This window comes from Salvelinus sp. IW2-2015, unplaced genomic scaffold, assembly GCF_002910315.2.
Source record: "Salvelinus sp. IW2-2015 unplaced genomic scaffold, ASM291031v2 Un_scaffold16469, whole genome shotgun sequence".
NCBI classification, from domain to species: Eukaryota; Metazoa; Chordata; class Actinopteri; order Salmoniformes; family Salmonidae; genus Salvelinus; species Salvelinus sp. IW2-2015.
In genome coordinates this window covers 137,243-154,466 of record NW_019957601.1, presented here as the reverse complement: position 1 = coordinate 154,466, position 17,224 = coordinate 137,243, and the positions used below count along the sequence as shown (strand labels likewise).

At 43.1% G+C, this 17,224-nt stretch overlaps 3 protein-coding genes across 3 annotated transcripts; 2 read left to right on the top strand and 1 right to left on the bottom strand.

The window, feature by feature from the left end:
- Positions 1-761: 761 nt before the first annotated feature.
- ppp1r27b (protein phosphatase 1, regulatory subunit 27b) lies at positions 762-3,184 on the top strand. The gene is made up of 3 exons (XM_024146637.2): positions 762-1,435; positions 1,725-1,875; positions 2,375-3,184. Exons 1-3 carry the CDS (start codon positions 1,204-1,206, stop codon positions 2,502-2,504), a joined length of 513 nt encoding a protein of 170 aa, XP_024002405.1. The 5' UTR covers positions 762-1,203; the 3' UTR covers positions 2,505-3,184.
- On the bottom strand, positions 2,815-7,502 carry anapc11 (APC11 anaphase promoting complex subunit 11 homolog (yeast)). The gene is made up of 3 exons (XM_024146638.2): positions 7,419-7,502; positions 6,645-6,764; positions 2,815-4,923 (listed from the first exon to the last, which is right to left on the bottom strand). Exons 2-3 carry the CDS (start codon positions 6,751-6,753, stop codon positions 4,778-4,780), a joined length of 255 nt encoding a protein of 84 aa, XP_024002406.1. The 5' UTR covers positions 6,754-6,764; positions 7,419-7,502; the 3' UTR covers positions 2,815-4,777.
- A 30-nt stretch (positions 7,503-7,532) lies between these two features.
- On the top strand, positions 7,533-10,464 carry LOC112080743 (THO complex subunit 4). Its single transcript, XM_024146636.2, has 6 exons — positions 7,533-7,922; positions 9,073-9,237; positions 9,354-9,501; positions 9,622-9,691; positions 9,817-10,012; positions 10,176-10,464. The coding sequence occupies exons 1-6, from the start codon at positions 7,689-7,691 to the stop codon at positions 10,188-10,190; spliced, it is 828 nt and encodes a 275-aa protein (XP_024002404.1). The 5' UTR covers positions 7,533-7,688; the 3' UTR covers positions 10,191-10,464.
- The last annotated feature ends 6,760 nt before the right edge of the window (positions 10,465-17,224 follow it).

Below are 17,224 nucleotides of genomic sequence, written 5' to 3'. Positions count from 1 at the left end.
AGGGTTGAGTAGGGCAGACCGGGATGAGTGTTGTGACGTTCAACAGCAGCTGTTCAAGGGGGAAATGATTTAGAAACAAACGCATTCCATCACATTGAATTTGACGTGGAAAAGTGTAAACTGGTGGCCAAATAAATAAAAAATATGAAAAAATTACTGTTGCCTTTTATTCTTACACTTTTCGGCACATCTTTGTTTCAATATATCAATAATGTGGAGTTTTAAAGGAATATTACTGATGCTATTAAGATGGCGCCGACAGGTAGGGCAGCTGTGCTTCTAGCTCCCAAAAACATTTCGCTACACCTGTAATGTGTATGTAACCAATAAAAATGTATTTGAAATAGGCTGTAACTTGGGAACAATGTTTTCTAATGGTTAAAACACATGGACAGTAAGTACTTCTGTCCGTAACTATGACTCAATGAAGAAAAAGTGCCAATTTTTAAGTCCTGCTTACTGGTCTCTTGCAGTAAATTTCCCACGACAACCAAACTAAAGCCATATTGACTGATTACCTTTCTGTAATGTAAACGGTATGCATAGAATATGACTGATTAATTTGCCTATTTCTAAAACGCCTTATCAAGGTTATTTTCAAAAGCACAGTCATGACACTTGACCCCCTCTTGGCCCGATGCCTAGCATTGGCTTCTATGTCCTATTTACGAGACGGTTCTCCCCCTTCTGTGGTGCGTGACCAGTGGCTGTCATGCATCTTGAATGATGCGCTTCTGGGAGCTGGAGGGGTCAAGTTCAAAAGCAGGGGGGGAAGAGTGGGTCTAATAGGCTGTGGGTGAAAACAGAAGCTGTGGTTATTGCTACGGTCATGGCTGGCGATATGAGTTGCGTCCAGTGCTTGTGACAGGATGGTTGAAGGGACCCACCTCCTAGGGTCACTCATCCAGTTCTAGAACTTGACCTGTCAGGTGACGGAACCTAAAATAGCCCTGCAGAGAGTATATAGAGGTCTATACGCAGGCCCTGGATTTCAGAACAGGACTTGCCCCGCTGTCTGAAACATACAGGACACTGCACCACGAGAGACGTTGACAGAAGAGGAAAGGCCTTTTTTTTTGAAGGACATATCTTAATTCAATAATTTCACTGCCTTTTGCTTTATCATTTTACCATTGAAAAAGGCTTGAAGATTTTCAACAGATTTTTCTTTTTCTTTGTGCAAGCCTGAACACTTTCATAAGGATGAAGTACTACCAGGASCCAGTCTGCCAGTCCATGGGCATCAAGGCTTATGGCCCTAAGGAATCCAGCAGCTCTTCTTGCACCCACTCTTCTCCACAGATCAAACCAGTCCGCAGCGTCCACTTCCCCAACGACATTGTGTTCCAGGACTACGTCCGGCAGGGCGAGCTGGACAGGATCGGACTCTTCATCAGAAAGAGGAGGGTCAGCTTGGAAACCATCTACCACTCTGGTGAGTCACATGAAATCAGAACAACATGGAAACCATTTTAATCCATTCAAGAGCTTGAAGCATCAGAAGTATCTTCAGACTCTGGTTAGATTTCAACTGGGCGTAACAGTTCCAAAGACTTGATCATTTATAAGCCCTCTAGTATTGATGCAATGACTTGTCTCTGTGGAACATGCAGTAATGGAATAATGCCTCAGTATAAACTGATAATTGAGTGTTCCCTTCATTGTCCCTAAAATGAACCTGTACTGATGCTATTTGCCATCCATTCCCATTGACTGCTCTGCAGGTATGGCAGCGATCCATGAGGCTGTCCTCTCTGGGAACCTGGAGTGTGTGAAGCTGCTGGTGAAGCACGGAGCAGACATCCACCAGAGAGACGAGGAGGGCTGGACACCTCTCCACATGGCCTGCAGRGACGGATTCCCTGACATTGCCAAGTGAGTCAACGCACCTAGCATACCCACAACGTCTACAGTCACTAGCTTTAGTTTTTTTATCCACACACATTAAGCGAGGTCAGTGGTCTCGCACAAGTGGGACTTCAGCCGATGTACTATTAACATCAACTTGAAGCCTTGAATGCTCTGACTAACTCGTATTTACGCTGCTGGCCATACCATGTCAATGCAGCATCCCTGAAGTTCAGGAATTCAATGCACTTCAGGATAGGTGAAGATTCCGATTTTTACGTCACTAGGACACAGCTCACACCGCGGGTTTACAGTGTCAAGTGCTTACAAGCAAGACTAACCAAAACACGCATTGGCTGAATTTTGAGTAGCCCTCATACGCCAATAGCAGTAAGCTACACTGAGGATCCGCCGCTTTCCTCTAACCCTTTGAAGAATCTCACGTTTAACTATCTCAGCGCGGCACATACCATTTGGATACTTTCTTTACTGAATGAATGCTTCCCCCCCCTGCTTCTCCCACTAGGTACCTGCTTTCTATTGGCGCCGACCCTCAGGCGGAAAACGAGTGTGGGGAGACACCTGCCGATCTCATCGACCCAGAGTGCACGGGGATTCGGGAGCTGCAAGGGCTGCTTGGGGTGGAGGACGACTGAGCTCTCCTCCTCCTCTAACCTTAAAACTCCACTGAATCTTCAGTCTCCTTCCTCGCCCAGGCCTCCCGGTTGCCCCTCGACAATGGAATTAAATGGACAGATCGGTAGAACATTGTCATTCTGTGCCCTCCCTCCCTTGTAGAGGTCCTGGAGACATATATCTGGTCTGGTGGGAGGAAGGCGGCCAGCCAACAGTAGATGGTTGCCTTTGAGAGTGAACTGAACTGCTGCTGGAAAGGGGCTCCTCTCAGGCAATCTCAGCAGGCATCGCTTTGTAATGCTGTTTGTTTGCAGGTGCAGAAGTTTGAGCTTTTGTACTTTTTTTATACAGGGTGAACGCAGCACTGAAATGAATTAGATAGCAGTCTGGTAATGAGCTTTTCGAAGTACTTTATATAGTTGATGTGTGAAAGCTTTTTTGGAAGTTGTGAAACATGGATCTGTCGTTGTCCTCTGACTCATAGGGCCATTCTGAAATGGGGCCTACTGCCCACCGCAGTAAACCAATGTGATAGGTCAACTCTACCCACTGACAGCATTTATAGTTCAAGATTTGTAATTTACATCATACAACTTTTACATTTGAAAAACAAAGACCCTGCATATGTACCACATGAATATGTACCCTGCATATACTGTATTTACTCTAACACTTTATCTCTATACATTTGCAAACACCACTGGAATGGCTAATTGTGTGTTTACAATTGCTTTTACAATCATTTATAACTGAAACCGTGTGCAATCAATTGTGGTTACACCGCTTTATAAATAATTGCCTTTTTATAAATTTTTTCCATACAAAAACAACTTAGTGGTGGTCTGTTTGTCTTTATCAACTACTGGTATAAGAACTTGACAAAACTGTTTGAAGGGAAAGAAAAGTTATTCTTTTGACTTTAATTTCAAACTACAGTAACCAATCTTGGTTCCAATTAACCTTGGTGGACTGAGAAGCACTTCTAACATTGAAGCAAGGAACAGTTCCCGGTAGGCCGGGGATCAAGTTAATGATTGTTAATTGGACCAGCTCTCTGCAGGAGGTGATTATCCATGCCTCTGCACAATGAGTACTGTACAGTATTGGCTGAGGTGCTGGTTTCTGATGGATTTAGAGAGACAAGTAGAATTTGGGAAAGGGCGGGTGAGGAAATCTAAAGCCAGGTCAGGATTGTGCTTTAGCTACAAGAAAATACCCCATCGGTATTAAGAGTGGAAGTTTCCTGTACACCACATATTTAGCATCAAACTATCATACCCCGAATGTATTAGTGGACTATATGTAGCTGATCCTGTAGAGTGGTTTGAGAGAAGTTGCTATGTACTTCAGGTGGGGCTCTACTTTTGGTTTGTTCTGACTGGTCCTGACTGTCAAAACAATAGGGCATATACACAGTCAACAAAACATTAGACACGCCTTACTAATCTTGAGTTGCAACCCCTTTTGCCCTCAGAAATGCCTAGATTTGTCAGGCATGGACTCTACAAGGTGTCAAGTGTTCCACGGGGATGCTGGCCCACYTAGACTCCAATGCTTCCCACAGTCGTGTCAAGTTGGCTAGATGTCCTTTGGGTGGTGGACCATTCTTGATACACACGGGAAACTGTTAAGCATGAAAAACCCAGCAGCGTTGCAGTTCTTGACACACAAACCAGTGCGCCTGGTACCTACTACCCCATTCAAAAGCACTTACATTTTTTTGTCTTGCCCATTCACCCTCTGAAGGGCACACACAATCCATGTCTCATTTGTCTCAAGGCTTAAAAATCCTTTAACCGGTCTCCTCCCCTTCATCTACACTGATTGAAGTGGATTTAACTTGTGACATCAATAAGGGATCATAGCTTTCACCTGGATTCACCTGGTCAGTCTGTCATGGAAAGAGCAGATGTTCCTAACGTTTTGTACACCGTGTAAATCTCAGGGACTATCGATACCAATTCAATGAATTTGCATTGATGAATCATTGGTCAGCTTGTTAGAGGTGAATTACTCTCATACAATGTAAATAACTTTGAGAAAACTGCTATATAAAATAAAAAATATTGGTACAGTAGTAGGTCAAGATTAAATCCTAATCACATTTCTTCTTCACATGTATTGTTATTCACACACCCCTCCACATAATACAAACAATGACAGCCTCAGAGAAAAACAAAGTAGCTGGAAATGTACAACAAAAAAACAGAAGCATATTTATTAGAATCCTCRGATTGTGACGCATCAGTCTCAGTCTTTGAAAGGCATTCAAGTGGACATTCTCCGGATGAGCTCATTCTTTGAACTTCCACTCCTGCCGACACATGGGGCACTGCTGCTGGACCTGCTGGGAGTTGAGCCATTTGAGGATGCAGTGCATGTGGAAGCAGTGGGAGCACTGGCCCCAGACCAACGGGCAGTCATCTCCAGGAACCTTACCTGGAAAGTAGACATTATGTTGCTGAAAAGTCTCCCCTCAACAGAGGATAAGTGTCCATATAGTCACAATGTTGAACACGTCGTGATATCAAAAAGGACAATTTATGCATAACCGTCAAGATATGAATGCATCGATAGACATACAGTGCATTCAGGAAGTATTCAGACCCCTTGACTTTTTCCACTTTGTTACATTACAGCCTTATTCTAAAATGTATTTTTTTTTCTTCATCAATCGACACACAATACCCCATAATGACAAAGCAAAAACAGGTTATACATTTTTGCTAATTTATAAAAAATGTAAAACGAAATACCACATCAACATAACTATTCAGACCCTTTACTCAGTACTTTGTTGAAGCACTTTTGGCGGTGATTACAGCCCTGAGTCTTCTTGGGTATGACACTACAAGCTTGGCACACCTGTATTTGGGGAGTTTCTCCCATTCTTCTCTGCAGATCCTGTCAAGCTCTGTCAGGTTGGATGGGGAGCGTTGCTGCACAGCTATTTTCAGGTCTCTCCAGAGATGTTRGATCGGGATCAAGTCTGGGTTCTGGCTGTGCCACTCAAGGACATTCAGAGACTTGTCCCGAAGCCACTCCTGCGTTCTTGGCTGTGTGCTTAGTATTGTTGTCCTGTTGGAAGGTGAACCTTCACCCCAGTCTGAGTTCCTGAGCACTCTGGAGCAGGTTTTCATCAAGGATCTCTCTCTACTTTGCTACGTTAATCTTTGCCTCAATCCTGACTAGTCTCCCAGTGCCTGCCGCTGAAAAACATCCCCATAGTACGATGCTGCCAGCACCATGCTTCACCGTAGTGCCAGGTTTCCTCCAGATGTGACGCTTGGCATTCAGGCTAAAGAGTTCAATCTTGGTTTCATCATACCGGAGAATCTTGTTTCTCATGGTCAGAGTCCTTTAGGTGCCTTTGGGCAAACTCCAAGAGGGCTGTCATTTGCCTTTTACTGAGGAGTGGCTCCCGTCTGCCCACTCTACCATAAAGGCCTGATTGGTGGAATGCTGCAGATGGTTGTCCATCTGGAAGGTTCTCCTATCGCCACAGAGGAACTCTAGAGCTCTGTCAGAGTGACCATCGGGTTCTTGGTCACCTCCTTGACCATGGCCCTTTTCTCCCGATTGCTCAGTTCGGCCGGGCGGCCAGCTCTAGGAAGAGTCTTGGTGGTTCCAAACTTCTTCCATTTAAGAATGATGGAGGCCACTTTGTTCTTGTGGACCTTCAATGCTGCAGACATTTTTTGGTACCCTTCCCCTGATCTGTGCCTCGACACAATCCTGTCTCAGAGCTCTACAGACAACTCCTTCGACCTCATGGCTTGGGCACAACTGTGGGACCTTATATAGACAGGTGTGTGCCTTTCCAATTCATGTCCAATCAATTTAATTTATGGACACCTGAGCTCAATTTCCAGTCTCATAGCAAAGCGTCTGAATACCTGTTTTCACTTTGTCAATATGGGGTATTATGTGTAGATTACTGAGGATTTAAAAAATGTTTTTATCCATTTTAGAATAAGGCTGTAACGTAACAAAATATGGGAAAAGTCATGGAGACCGGAAACGTTCCCGAATGCACTGTACATGCACTAAGAAACATATTGAGTTTGTGCATACATTCATTTCAGAGAGTTAGTAACATGTTGATGAGACGTGGAATAACTCAGTAGTTAGTTAGTAAGCAGCGTTATATAGAAACTCACAGTCTGGGCAGCAGCCATTAAAAGACATTCTGCAGATCCCACAGTTCTCATCATTGGCCATCCACAGCCAGGATGCCACGCCGTTCCACTGCTTGATTTTAACCTTCATCTCCCGTGAACCTGATGGGCACACGTTGTATGAATGTTCAAAGTGGCTAGCCTAGCTAACTACTAACGTTAGACCTCTTAACGTTAGCTTAGTAGCTAGCTACCGTTACAGTAACCAGACAGCTAGCTAGCTGTACACAGTAGTTTAATTTAATGTTTGCTCGTCTAGAAAGCTGGTGCAACACATGATGTTACTTCGCTGTTGACATTTGGAATAACTAGCTTGTAAGTAACATGGCAAATGTATTAAGGTTTTAAAATGAAGACAAAACATGTCCTGAGAGTTCCGACACATTTAACGTTACATCCTCGAATCGGGGAAAAACATCGCCACCCATGCCTGTGGAGGACAAAAAGAGGTACAATACTGCCATCCAGAGCGATGTTTATTTAACTAGGCAAGTCAGTTAAGAACAAATTATTATTTACAATGACGGCCTAACCCGGACGACGCTAGGCCAATTGTGCGCAACCCTATGGGACTCCCAATCACGGCCGGTTGTGATACAGCCTGGAATCGAACCAGGGTATGTAGTGTCTCGTCTTTTCCATTGATTTATTTGCATTTGAGAACGAATTGAAATGGAAAAATCTAAAAATATTGTCAAAAATAAATATATGGTGGTCTCTTTTGACTATACACTGCCCCCCCAACCAGAAAGGTACCTTTATGATTGCAATGCTGGATAGAGGCACAATACAGCAGCAGAGAGGACGTTGGTGGTGAAAGACGCGCTAAATCGAACGGAAATGGTAGTAAGAATGCATTTACGTCACTTCCTACAATTATTTTTAAGCCCACTAACGTCACTTAAACTTTAGCTTTTCGCCATTGATTAGCACGGAGGAAAGCGGCTAGATTTTGCTACCAAAAAACGTAATTATTAAAGTTAATTTTCCAATTATTTGGTGATCTCTAACACGACAAGTGCCACCATGGCTGATAAGATGGATATGTCTTTGGATGACATTATTCAACAAAGTAAGAAAGGRGGAGGTGGCCGCGGAAATCGAGGAGGCCGCAGCCGAGGATCATCGGGTCGAGGTGGGAGTGGAGGCCGACCCGGTGGAGCTGTCTCTGGAGGCCGAACAGGCGGATCCGGGCCCATGAGGAGTCGACAGAACTTCAGCGGAGACAGAAGCGACAGCAGACCCACGCCATACAGCAGGGTAGGAACACGGAGGATCACAGAAAAAGGAGGAATGGCAGAGGCGACGACGACGAATGTTAAATAATTTAGCTGATCTTGTTAAATGTGCTGCGACACGTACCAGGTAGTTCACAAAGTTGCTGATGGATGTGGAATTATCATCGGGAAGTGCGCTATAGGGCACAACCCAAAGAAGAAACCACTGTTCACAAACGTTTATTCATTTGATAATGACTTACAAAGTCGTGTTTGGCTTCAGGTCAAACAGTTACTAGCCAGCACTATTGAATGTTACTCGCCATGTCCTAAGTTTCTGGGAGGGAACGTTAACTAGTTAGGTAACGTTAACGTGTTGTTCACACGTTGGCCACTTCAAAACGGAGCTGATCCGCAAAGCTAGCCTACACTTGTGTAGTTTGAATGCGACCTGGCCCAGATATTCACCTTTGGTCTACAAGCCGTGTACCTCGTGTTTTTTTTGGGGTAGTCCACAACTTCTTGATCCTATTTGTCGACTGGCGCATTGTTGGCCCTAAATTAAGTTCAAGATTTGTCTAATTATCAAGAATTGGACTGTTTTATGCAACGAAGCTAACAAAATGGCGACACTCAAAATGGATGTTKAGTCAACTGAGTTTTTTTTRTTCTTTGTTTCATATTTTGACCCAGACTGCAAAGCACAACACCCCAAAGAACTTTATTGAACTTTCCATGGTCGGTTAAGGGAGCATGTCAAAATGACTTTAACACGTTTTGAATCAAGGATTTTTCTTTGGATGGACTTTTTCTACACTTGGAGTTGAAGCAGAATCTGGATGCTGTCCTTGCCATCGCGCTCAAGTCAGTTTTTTTGCCTGRACTGCCATTCTAATTACCTACACATTCTTCAAACCACCTGTAGGGCAGGAYCCATTTTGAGTTTGAAGTCCTGCCATCTGTCCTACTAGCTTAGTTTTGGTTCTTTCCTATATTAATATAATTGTTTTTATTAAATCATGTGTGCTGTTACACTGACCATGAATCCACCATAGACCAATGTGTCTAATGGTAGTAATGAAGCAAGATTCCCCTGCCTGCCTAAGGAACTGACTCAAATGTGCTCAGTCTGATCAGCAGGAGCAGGGGAACCAGAAGTCAGCAGCTGCATTTTTCTCATTGTACCTTTACAGCCCAGAGAGCTGCCGGACAAATGGCAACACGACATGTTCGAAGGTGGCTTCAGCAGTAATGCTGCTGGTGGTGGTGGTGGGGGAGCAGGAGGTGGCGGTGTGGAGACTGGRGGCAAGCTCCTTGTCTCAAACCTTGACTTCGGTGTCTCTGACGCTGATATCCAGGTAATTTCTACAGTCAAATCGCTACAAAGATGTTGGCCTTTTCGCCAAACCGTTTTGACGTTAAACATGAATTGTACCGGTCATGTTTCTTAATGTGTTTGTTGTGTTTTTTCCAGGAGTTGTTTGCGGAATTCGGTACGTTAAAGAAAGCGGCTGTGCACTATGACCGGTCTGGCCGCAGCCAGGGAACCGCTGACGTCCACTTTGAGAGGAGGGCTGATGCACTCAAAGCCATGAAACAGTACAACAATGTACCACTCGATGGTGAGTTTTAATTTGAATTAGTTGATTGCTATTATTTTGAAGCTTGTTCGTCATGAAATGTAGTAATTGATGAACTCTTCTGAACAAAGATGCCTAATCTTGTTTTCCTTTTGCTCACAGGCCGCGCCATGAGCATTCAGCACGTCACGTCACAAATTCGAGACGATAACCAGAGACGACCATCACAGAGGTATGTGATTCTATAAGCTTTCTTTATTTTGTCATGTATGATATGTGATATATATATATATATATATATTTAAATCTAGTTAATACCAGTTGTAGCTCATTGATTGTCTTTGAATCTGTTTACAGTTCAAACGGAGGCAGTGGTGGATTCAACAGAGACAGAATTGGACGCCCCAATTTCTCAGACAGGCGGGGAGGTGGAGACAGGCGGGCCGGCAGAGGCTCCAGGGGCAGGGGTAGAGGCGGACGTGGTGGTGGAGGCAAACCGCAGCAGTTGTCTGCTGAAGAGCTGGATGCCCAGTTGGATGCTTACAATGCTAAGGTACATCTTATTTTTTTTAAATTTAACTAGGCAAGTCAGTTAAGAACAAATTCTTATTTACATTGACAACGGTATGAAAGTATAGAAATATAAATTATTCAATGCAAGTGGCTTGATCTTTAGCTGGAATACGGTCCTAATTTTCACTTGCTTTTTATTGCAGATGGAGACCAGTTAGAATTCCCAGAAGCACTCATTTGAATCCCTCATCATCCTGTCGGATCTGAAGCTTGTTATTGTGGACCTGAAATGGACCAGATCTTTTACACTTARTGTTCTTTGGCATCATTTTAATGTGTGGCTGGATCTTGCTTTATTCCCTTTTTAATATTATGAACACTTTTTGTACCGTTTTGGGACTATTGTAGGTTTGAGGGGGAGTATTATTATTTTTTTGGTCCTTTGCCTCCCCTTCTCCTTGTGCATAGTTGTAATAAACCTACAAAACAAACTGTTCGAGTGCATCTGCCTCTTGTTGAAGGTCTGTACAACACTATGGGCTGGTTTCCCACACATTAAGTTTAGTCATGGGCTAAAACTATTTTGGTGTAGATACTCCAAAGAGCTTATGTTAGTCCTGGACTAGGCTTTATCTGTGCCCAGGAAACCGGTCCTAAAAGCCTGAGGCACTATGGTCAATATGATGTCTGCATTGGCCGTGCATCATTTGTGGTGATAKAGCCTCTTCAGAATTCGGGGCATTCATACTACTTGTGCTTTGTGGAGTGAGTTGGTTTTTACAGGACCTTCCGCCCTCAACTGTCAAACAATCATGTCAATTAGGAGTTGTATGGAGCCKTCTGCATTGTTACAAAATTTGAGGRGGACTGATGTGGTGCGMAGCTTCATTTGGCTGCAGCGTGCCTCTGGAGGCTCCAATTATGTCACACCATCCACATGGTGCCTCCGACCACATTTTCACCTTAGGCATTAATTGGCTTTTAGACCTCYGTGTATTATGTAAAATGTGTGGAAATTATTGAATTTCCAATGGCTGTTCACTGTACTGCTATATCAAATGCTTGTAAAAAGCTAAAGCATTTTATAACATGCTCAACACTTGTGAGATTGTCAAACACAATGTGTAATGTGAATACCATTTCAAACTATTGTGGTTACTAAAATGTAAGGTATTACAGTAATCTTCAAACTAACATCACTGACCTGTTACATTAGTATTTGAAATGGTCAAAGAACTAGATGGACCAGTTGATTAGTATTCTGTTAGCAATGAAGAATGGGGATAATAAGTTGACCTAAAAATATATATATATAATTTTAACTARTCAAATGAAGTGTTAAATACACTAGCACTACTTGTTCAAGACTTCAAACTAGCCCCACCTAAAATCTATTCAGGGCGCGCGGCACCAGCAATTGCACGCCACCTGCATGGAGCGTGCGCGCCGCGGCATAGTTCCCGGAAACGAGTTGTATGGGGCGGCGCCGTTCCTTGTTCGCCATACTTGCACAGAGAAGAGCGACAGAAGCACTTATTCTACAAGCGCCTGGGGAAAAAACAGCAGGAAAACGGTAAAGACATGCTTTCACAACCTATACAATAGTTAACAATCAAGCATATGACGGTTCATTATGTTTTAGACTTAATTTGTATCTGGTGTCATTTCCTCCCAACTTTGCGAGCAATTTGCTGAGTTGTGCTAGCATGCCAACCACGGTAACGTTAGCCTGCCAACGTATCTACATACTTCACACCCTGGCTGCAGCAGTGCCCATTTGTAGCCAACGAAACATGAAATAAACCTTGGTCTACTGTTAAGTTCCACTGCAGCAGAGTAAAATATTATGTAAAAGCACGGTACATGTGTAGCATAGTTTAGTTTAATTGGGTGGCAGGTAGCTAGGGAGTCCAACACCCATGTTGCTAATTAGCCAGCTAGCAATCCTCGTGCAGCTTGGTGACTTGCGGCAGTGTCTAGCTAGCCGGTCAGAGACTAGTTAGCCAGTTGACACATTAGCTAGCTATTTGGCTGTCTGACGTTTGGTTACTTTGTCGCCTGAAACAGTGCTAAATTCGACGATTAGGCAACCTTTGTTCTTAAATAGTTTAACACATGTTTAGCTAATTATTTAGCTATTCGTTGGGATTCTCACAAGTCGGCACCTGTCCCTGTCAGTAACTACAGTAACCGGACAGTCTTTCTTTGCAGCAAGCTAACGCTAAAGCTCAAGCTATCTAGCCACCTACAGACAACAAAAGAATGGAAATTAGATTTCTTTGTTAGCTGTTTCCCTTCCAGGAAGTAATTCAGGTGCATAACGCGATGTTGATAAGATAACAATTGTATTTACGTACTATATTGATCTGTAGTGCACACTGCATACCCAGTTTCATTGCAACACAAATTATAATTTTACAGCTGGTGGCTGTGTAGAGTATTGTCAGTGATTGCACAGGGGAAGGAGACTGTTCTGCACCTGTGCAGAGCACAATACATTTTGTTCACAAGTTTGAATAAATTATTAGTCATTATTTAAATTATAATCAATTTCAAATTCTAGTTGGTGAATGTGATGAAGGAAATTCATTAACGTAGTTAGATTTGTGTCTTCTGTCGACCTGAATTTTAAGTACCACATCCTGTCTGCTTGGAAAGATTTGACATCTTCCTCTCAGACTGGGCGGGGTGTAGTGGACCCTTCAGACTAGAAGCCATGGTAACATTGATTGAGCCCTGTACGATGGAACATCACGGCTCATTAAATGGAGCATCCATAAAGTTAGCATTTACTTGGAAATTGCTTTAAATTCTCATTATTTGTCAATTAATAATCAATCCTTGACAAACAATCTCTCGTACACTACTGTTCAACAGTTTGGGGTCACTTAGAAATGTCTTTGTTTTCTACATAATTCTTTTTTTTGTCCATTAAAATAGCATTAAAAAACAACAGATTTTTAATGGATTATCTACATAGGCATACAGAGTCCCATTATCAGCAACCATCACTCCTATGTTCCAATGGCACGTTGTGCTAGCTAATCCAAGGTTATCATTTTAAAAGGTTAATTGATCATTAGAAAACCCTTTGCAATTATGTTAGCACAGCTGAAAACTGTTGTCCTGATTTAAAGAAGCAATAAAACTGTCCTTTAGACTAGTTGAGTATCTGGAGCATCAGCGTTTGTGGGTTCGATTACAGGCTCAAAATGGCCAGAAACAAAGATCTTTCTTCTGAAACTCGTCAGTCTATTCTTGTTCTGAGAAATGGAGGCTATTGCCAAGAAGATGCTGTGTACTACTCCCTTCACAGAACAGCGCAAACTGTCTCTAACCAGAATAGAAAAGGGAGTGGGAGGCCCCGGTGCGCAACCGAGCAAGAGGACTAGTACATTAGTGTCTAGTTTGAGAAACAGACCCCTCACAAGTCCTCAACTTGCAGCTTCATCAAATAGTGTCCGCAAAACACCAGTCTCAACGTCAACAGTGAAGAGGCGACTCCGGGATGCTGGCCTTCTAGGCAGAGTTCCTCTGTCCAGTGTCTGTGTTCTTTTGCCCATCTTAATCTTTTCTTTTTATTGGCGGTAAGTATCTGGTGTGACCATAATTTGCTTCATGCAGTTCGACACATCTCCTTCGCGTAGAGTTGATCAGACTGTTGATTGTTGCCTGTGGAATGTTGTCCCACTCCTCTTCAATGGCTGTGTGAAGTTGCTGGATATTGGCAGGAGCTGGACACGCTGTCGTAAATGTCGATCCAGAGCATCCCAAACATGCTCAATGGGTGACATGTCTGGTAAATATGCAGGCCATGGAAGAACTGGGATATATTTCAGCTTCCAGAAATTGTGTACAGATCATTCCTACATGGGGCTATGCATTATCATGCTGAAACATGAGGTGATGGCAGCAGATGAATGGCACGACAATGGGCCTCAGGATCTCGTCACGGTATCTCTGTGCATTCAAATTGCCATCGATAAAATGCAATTGTGTTCGTTGTCCGTGGCTTATGCCTGCCCACCATGGGGCACTCTGTTCACAACATTGACATCAGCAAACTGCTCGCCCACACAACGCCACCTGTCCGGTACAGTTGAAACCGGGATTCATCCTTGAAGAGCACACTTCGATGGCCACTGGCACGCTAGAGAAGGTGAGCGTTTTCCCACTGAAGCCGGTCACGACGCTGTACTGCAGTCCGGTCAAGACCTTGGTGAGGACGACGAGCACGCAGATGAGCTTCCCTGAGATGGTTTCTGACAGTTAATGCAGAAATTCTTTGCTTGTGCAAACCCACCGTTTTATTAGCTGTCCGGGTGGCTCGTCTCGGACCATTCCGCAGGCGAAGAAGCCGGATGTGGAAGTCCTGGGCTGGCGTGGTTACACGTGGTCTGCGTTTGTGAGGCCGGTTGGACGTACTGCCAAACAACGTTGGGGGCGGCTTATGATAATTTAATGTCTATTTCTCTTATCTGGCAACAGCTCTGTTGAACGTTCCTGTAGTCAGCATGCCAATTGCACACTCCCTCAACTTGAGACATCTGTGTTGTGACAACACTGCACATTTTAGGTGCCTTTTATTGCCCCCAGCACAATGAGAGATGTTTTGTGAACAGTTGTTTCCCAGGCAAACTAGCCTTTTGTGAAATAGGCTACAGTTTTCATGTTACAAACTCTGACAGTAATCTAACATCAAATAGATCGTTATTATAGATGCGTGGAAAGGCTTTTTTTATACAAAAGTAGAATGCATTCGTCCAATTAGTTGGAGTGTTTGCTGTCAAGGTTCCACGCTGTCTTCAAGATAAGATGACACGCCTTTCATATTAGGCCTGAATCATACTTGCAGACTCGGGCGGTTTGTCTTGCTGTCGTACCGGCCCATTAGCCACTTTGGCTCTTGTATATGGGCGGTGGTAAAGTACTGGCATTAGGTCAATGGTGGAACTACGACGCTGTCACACGGAGGGTGGGCTTCTGTGAAACTCTTGAGGCCAGCTCACATAAACACATTAGAAACAACTCTAAATTCAGCACAAGGTTTCCGTTAGGAAAATGTGTGCCTGACGTTTGACCGGCAGCATTTTTATTTACTGGACCCATATGCATCGGGTGCGTAACCTAATTAGGGCGTCCACCCACGGTGCTCAGTAAGACACAAATCCCGTTTAGGTTATGGTAATTCATTTCAACAGAAAATGCAAGTCGAGAATGCAACGATGTTACCTAATTCCGATGCCCGCATATACTTTTCCTCAGCCAATAAGATGAGTAARGAACAGCAAAATCACTAGCCTATGTTAATTTACTATCCCCCATAGTGTAAAAGTTGACCTATTCTATTGTTCAGCTTGTTGAGAAAGAAACAGCCTATTCCAATAAGACTCTGGGACAGTTGTGCGACGATAGATCCCAAATTCATACAACCAGTAGCCCTAGGCTACATAAAACAAACGTTAAAAAGCCATGAGTCTGTTGCAACCGATAAGAACATTTATCCTTAAAAATTTGATCAACTATTATTTCTTAAGATTTTTCAGCGCACAAGGCAGTAGGCTACGCGTGAATGTTCGTTCCATAGTGCAATTAGCGGGTAAACAGCATTGTCAAAAGCAAGCAGTTAAATGTGACAGAGATGAAAATATCCGTTAGAAATGTGAAAGAGGGGAGATCTAATATGCAACAACTAGCATGGGTTGCTAATATAACAATGAGTTGATATACAATAATTGCCTTTACGGATATGGTCTGATTTTGACTAGGCTACTTTGAAGCATGGTAAGATATTTAGTAAAACGTTCAGGACTCCAAAAAGGAAGTATATGTTTTCAAAATGCATACTGCCTCCAGCTGATTGCAAAGTGGTGTGTGAAGCCCTGATGAAGCCTGCCTTCTATTGCTTATGCATTTGCTGTTTGAGATGCTGTATCGGCAGCTCTCTCGCTGTCTTGCAGATTTTCCACTTAAAGGCTCTGTAGCTGTATGCTGTGCGAGTGTGATAAATGAGATGCATAACAAATATACACACACGGAAATGTAATTCAGCTAAATTATGTAAATGAACCTATAGACCGATAAGCATGACCAGTCAAATGTATTTAAAATGACTGGTATTTCCATCAATGAATAGGCTAAAAAGCATTATTTCGCAATGGGATTCTATTTCCTCCTTCAGGATAATTGGCCAGTGCCAATTGTATTCATTGGCTTTTCGAGAGAGAAAAAATGTATCTCCCAAAAGCCGGGAAACCCCGACACAGCAGTACTTATTTATTTCCGATTTATTTTTCTTTTGTTTTATGATGTACTTTTTGTCCTTATGTCTTTGTTCCTCTGTAGATTGGCTTTAGTGAGTGATTTGTTATCTAATACTTGTACTATGCACTGTACACCATACAAAACTCCAAAACGAACTGCATCATTCTTTCTCCCTGCTTCATTTTCTTCCAAATCAAAGTCCCACACCATGCTGCTAGTCAGATTTTTAAGTCTTACACTCTTTGATTAACAAGGATACAGATGTGCATTTAACTCTTATGACTAAATGCCAACATTGAAATACTTTCCCTCCCCAAGCCCCAGCAAAGAATGATAGATCACCAACATCAAGTGGAAAATAACTTTATTAGTCTAAAAACACATGGACGTTGATGGAACTGAAGCTCCATTCCGAGCGCTGGCGCTGCAGTAGTAGTGGCAGACACAGACAGAGGATTCATGATTAGGCTATTGTGGGAGAGAACGCCTTATTGGGAATGTTGGACGCTTCTTGGCATAAACACAGCTCTTCCTGCTTTTGTGAGCCCCTCCAGTTGTCGTGACTCGAGTATATTGAGGAGAGGCCTCTCATTCCAATTATAACCCCTAGATGGGGATGATGCATCTGGAGTGTATTTTATTGGCCATCTTGTTTGTTGTGAATGCTATTAGGCTTGCTGTCAAACGGTTTTAGTTAGCATCAAATTAAGTCGGCATGAGTTCAAAGGACAGAGATGGGCAGGTTGAATTTTGAGAAGCAATTTCAAGAACAGTTTCATTCAGATTTTACGTGAGGAAAGCCCCACAAATTAAGCCTGGAGGTTGGCCCAGATCCAAACATAAGTTTTGTCATTACAATGACCTTAGGAGTTGGCCATTACAGATCTGGGGCAAACAGGCAACAACAACATCTAAGGACCATGTTCATTGATCGCATTGATCTAAAGAATGTAACCTACATGTGGTCTATTTTAGGGGCATGTGAATT

What these genes read in the sequence shown, in the direction of transcription:
- anapc11 (XM_024146638.2), bottom strand. Translation starts at nt 6,753, where the DNA reads ATGAAGGTTAAAATCAAGCAGTGGAACGGCGTGGCATCCTGGCTGTGG. An exon ending in TAATGGCTGCTGCCCAGACT is followed by an intron (nt 4,924 to 6,644) that starts GTGAGTTTCTAT and finishes TCTACTTTCCAG; the next exon opens with GTAAGGTTCCTGGAGATGAC.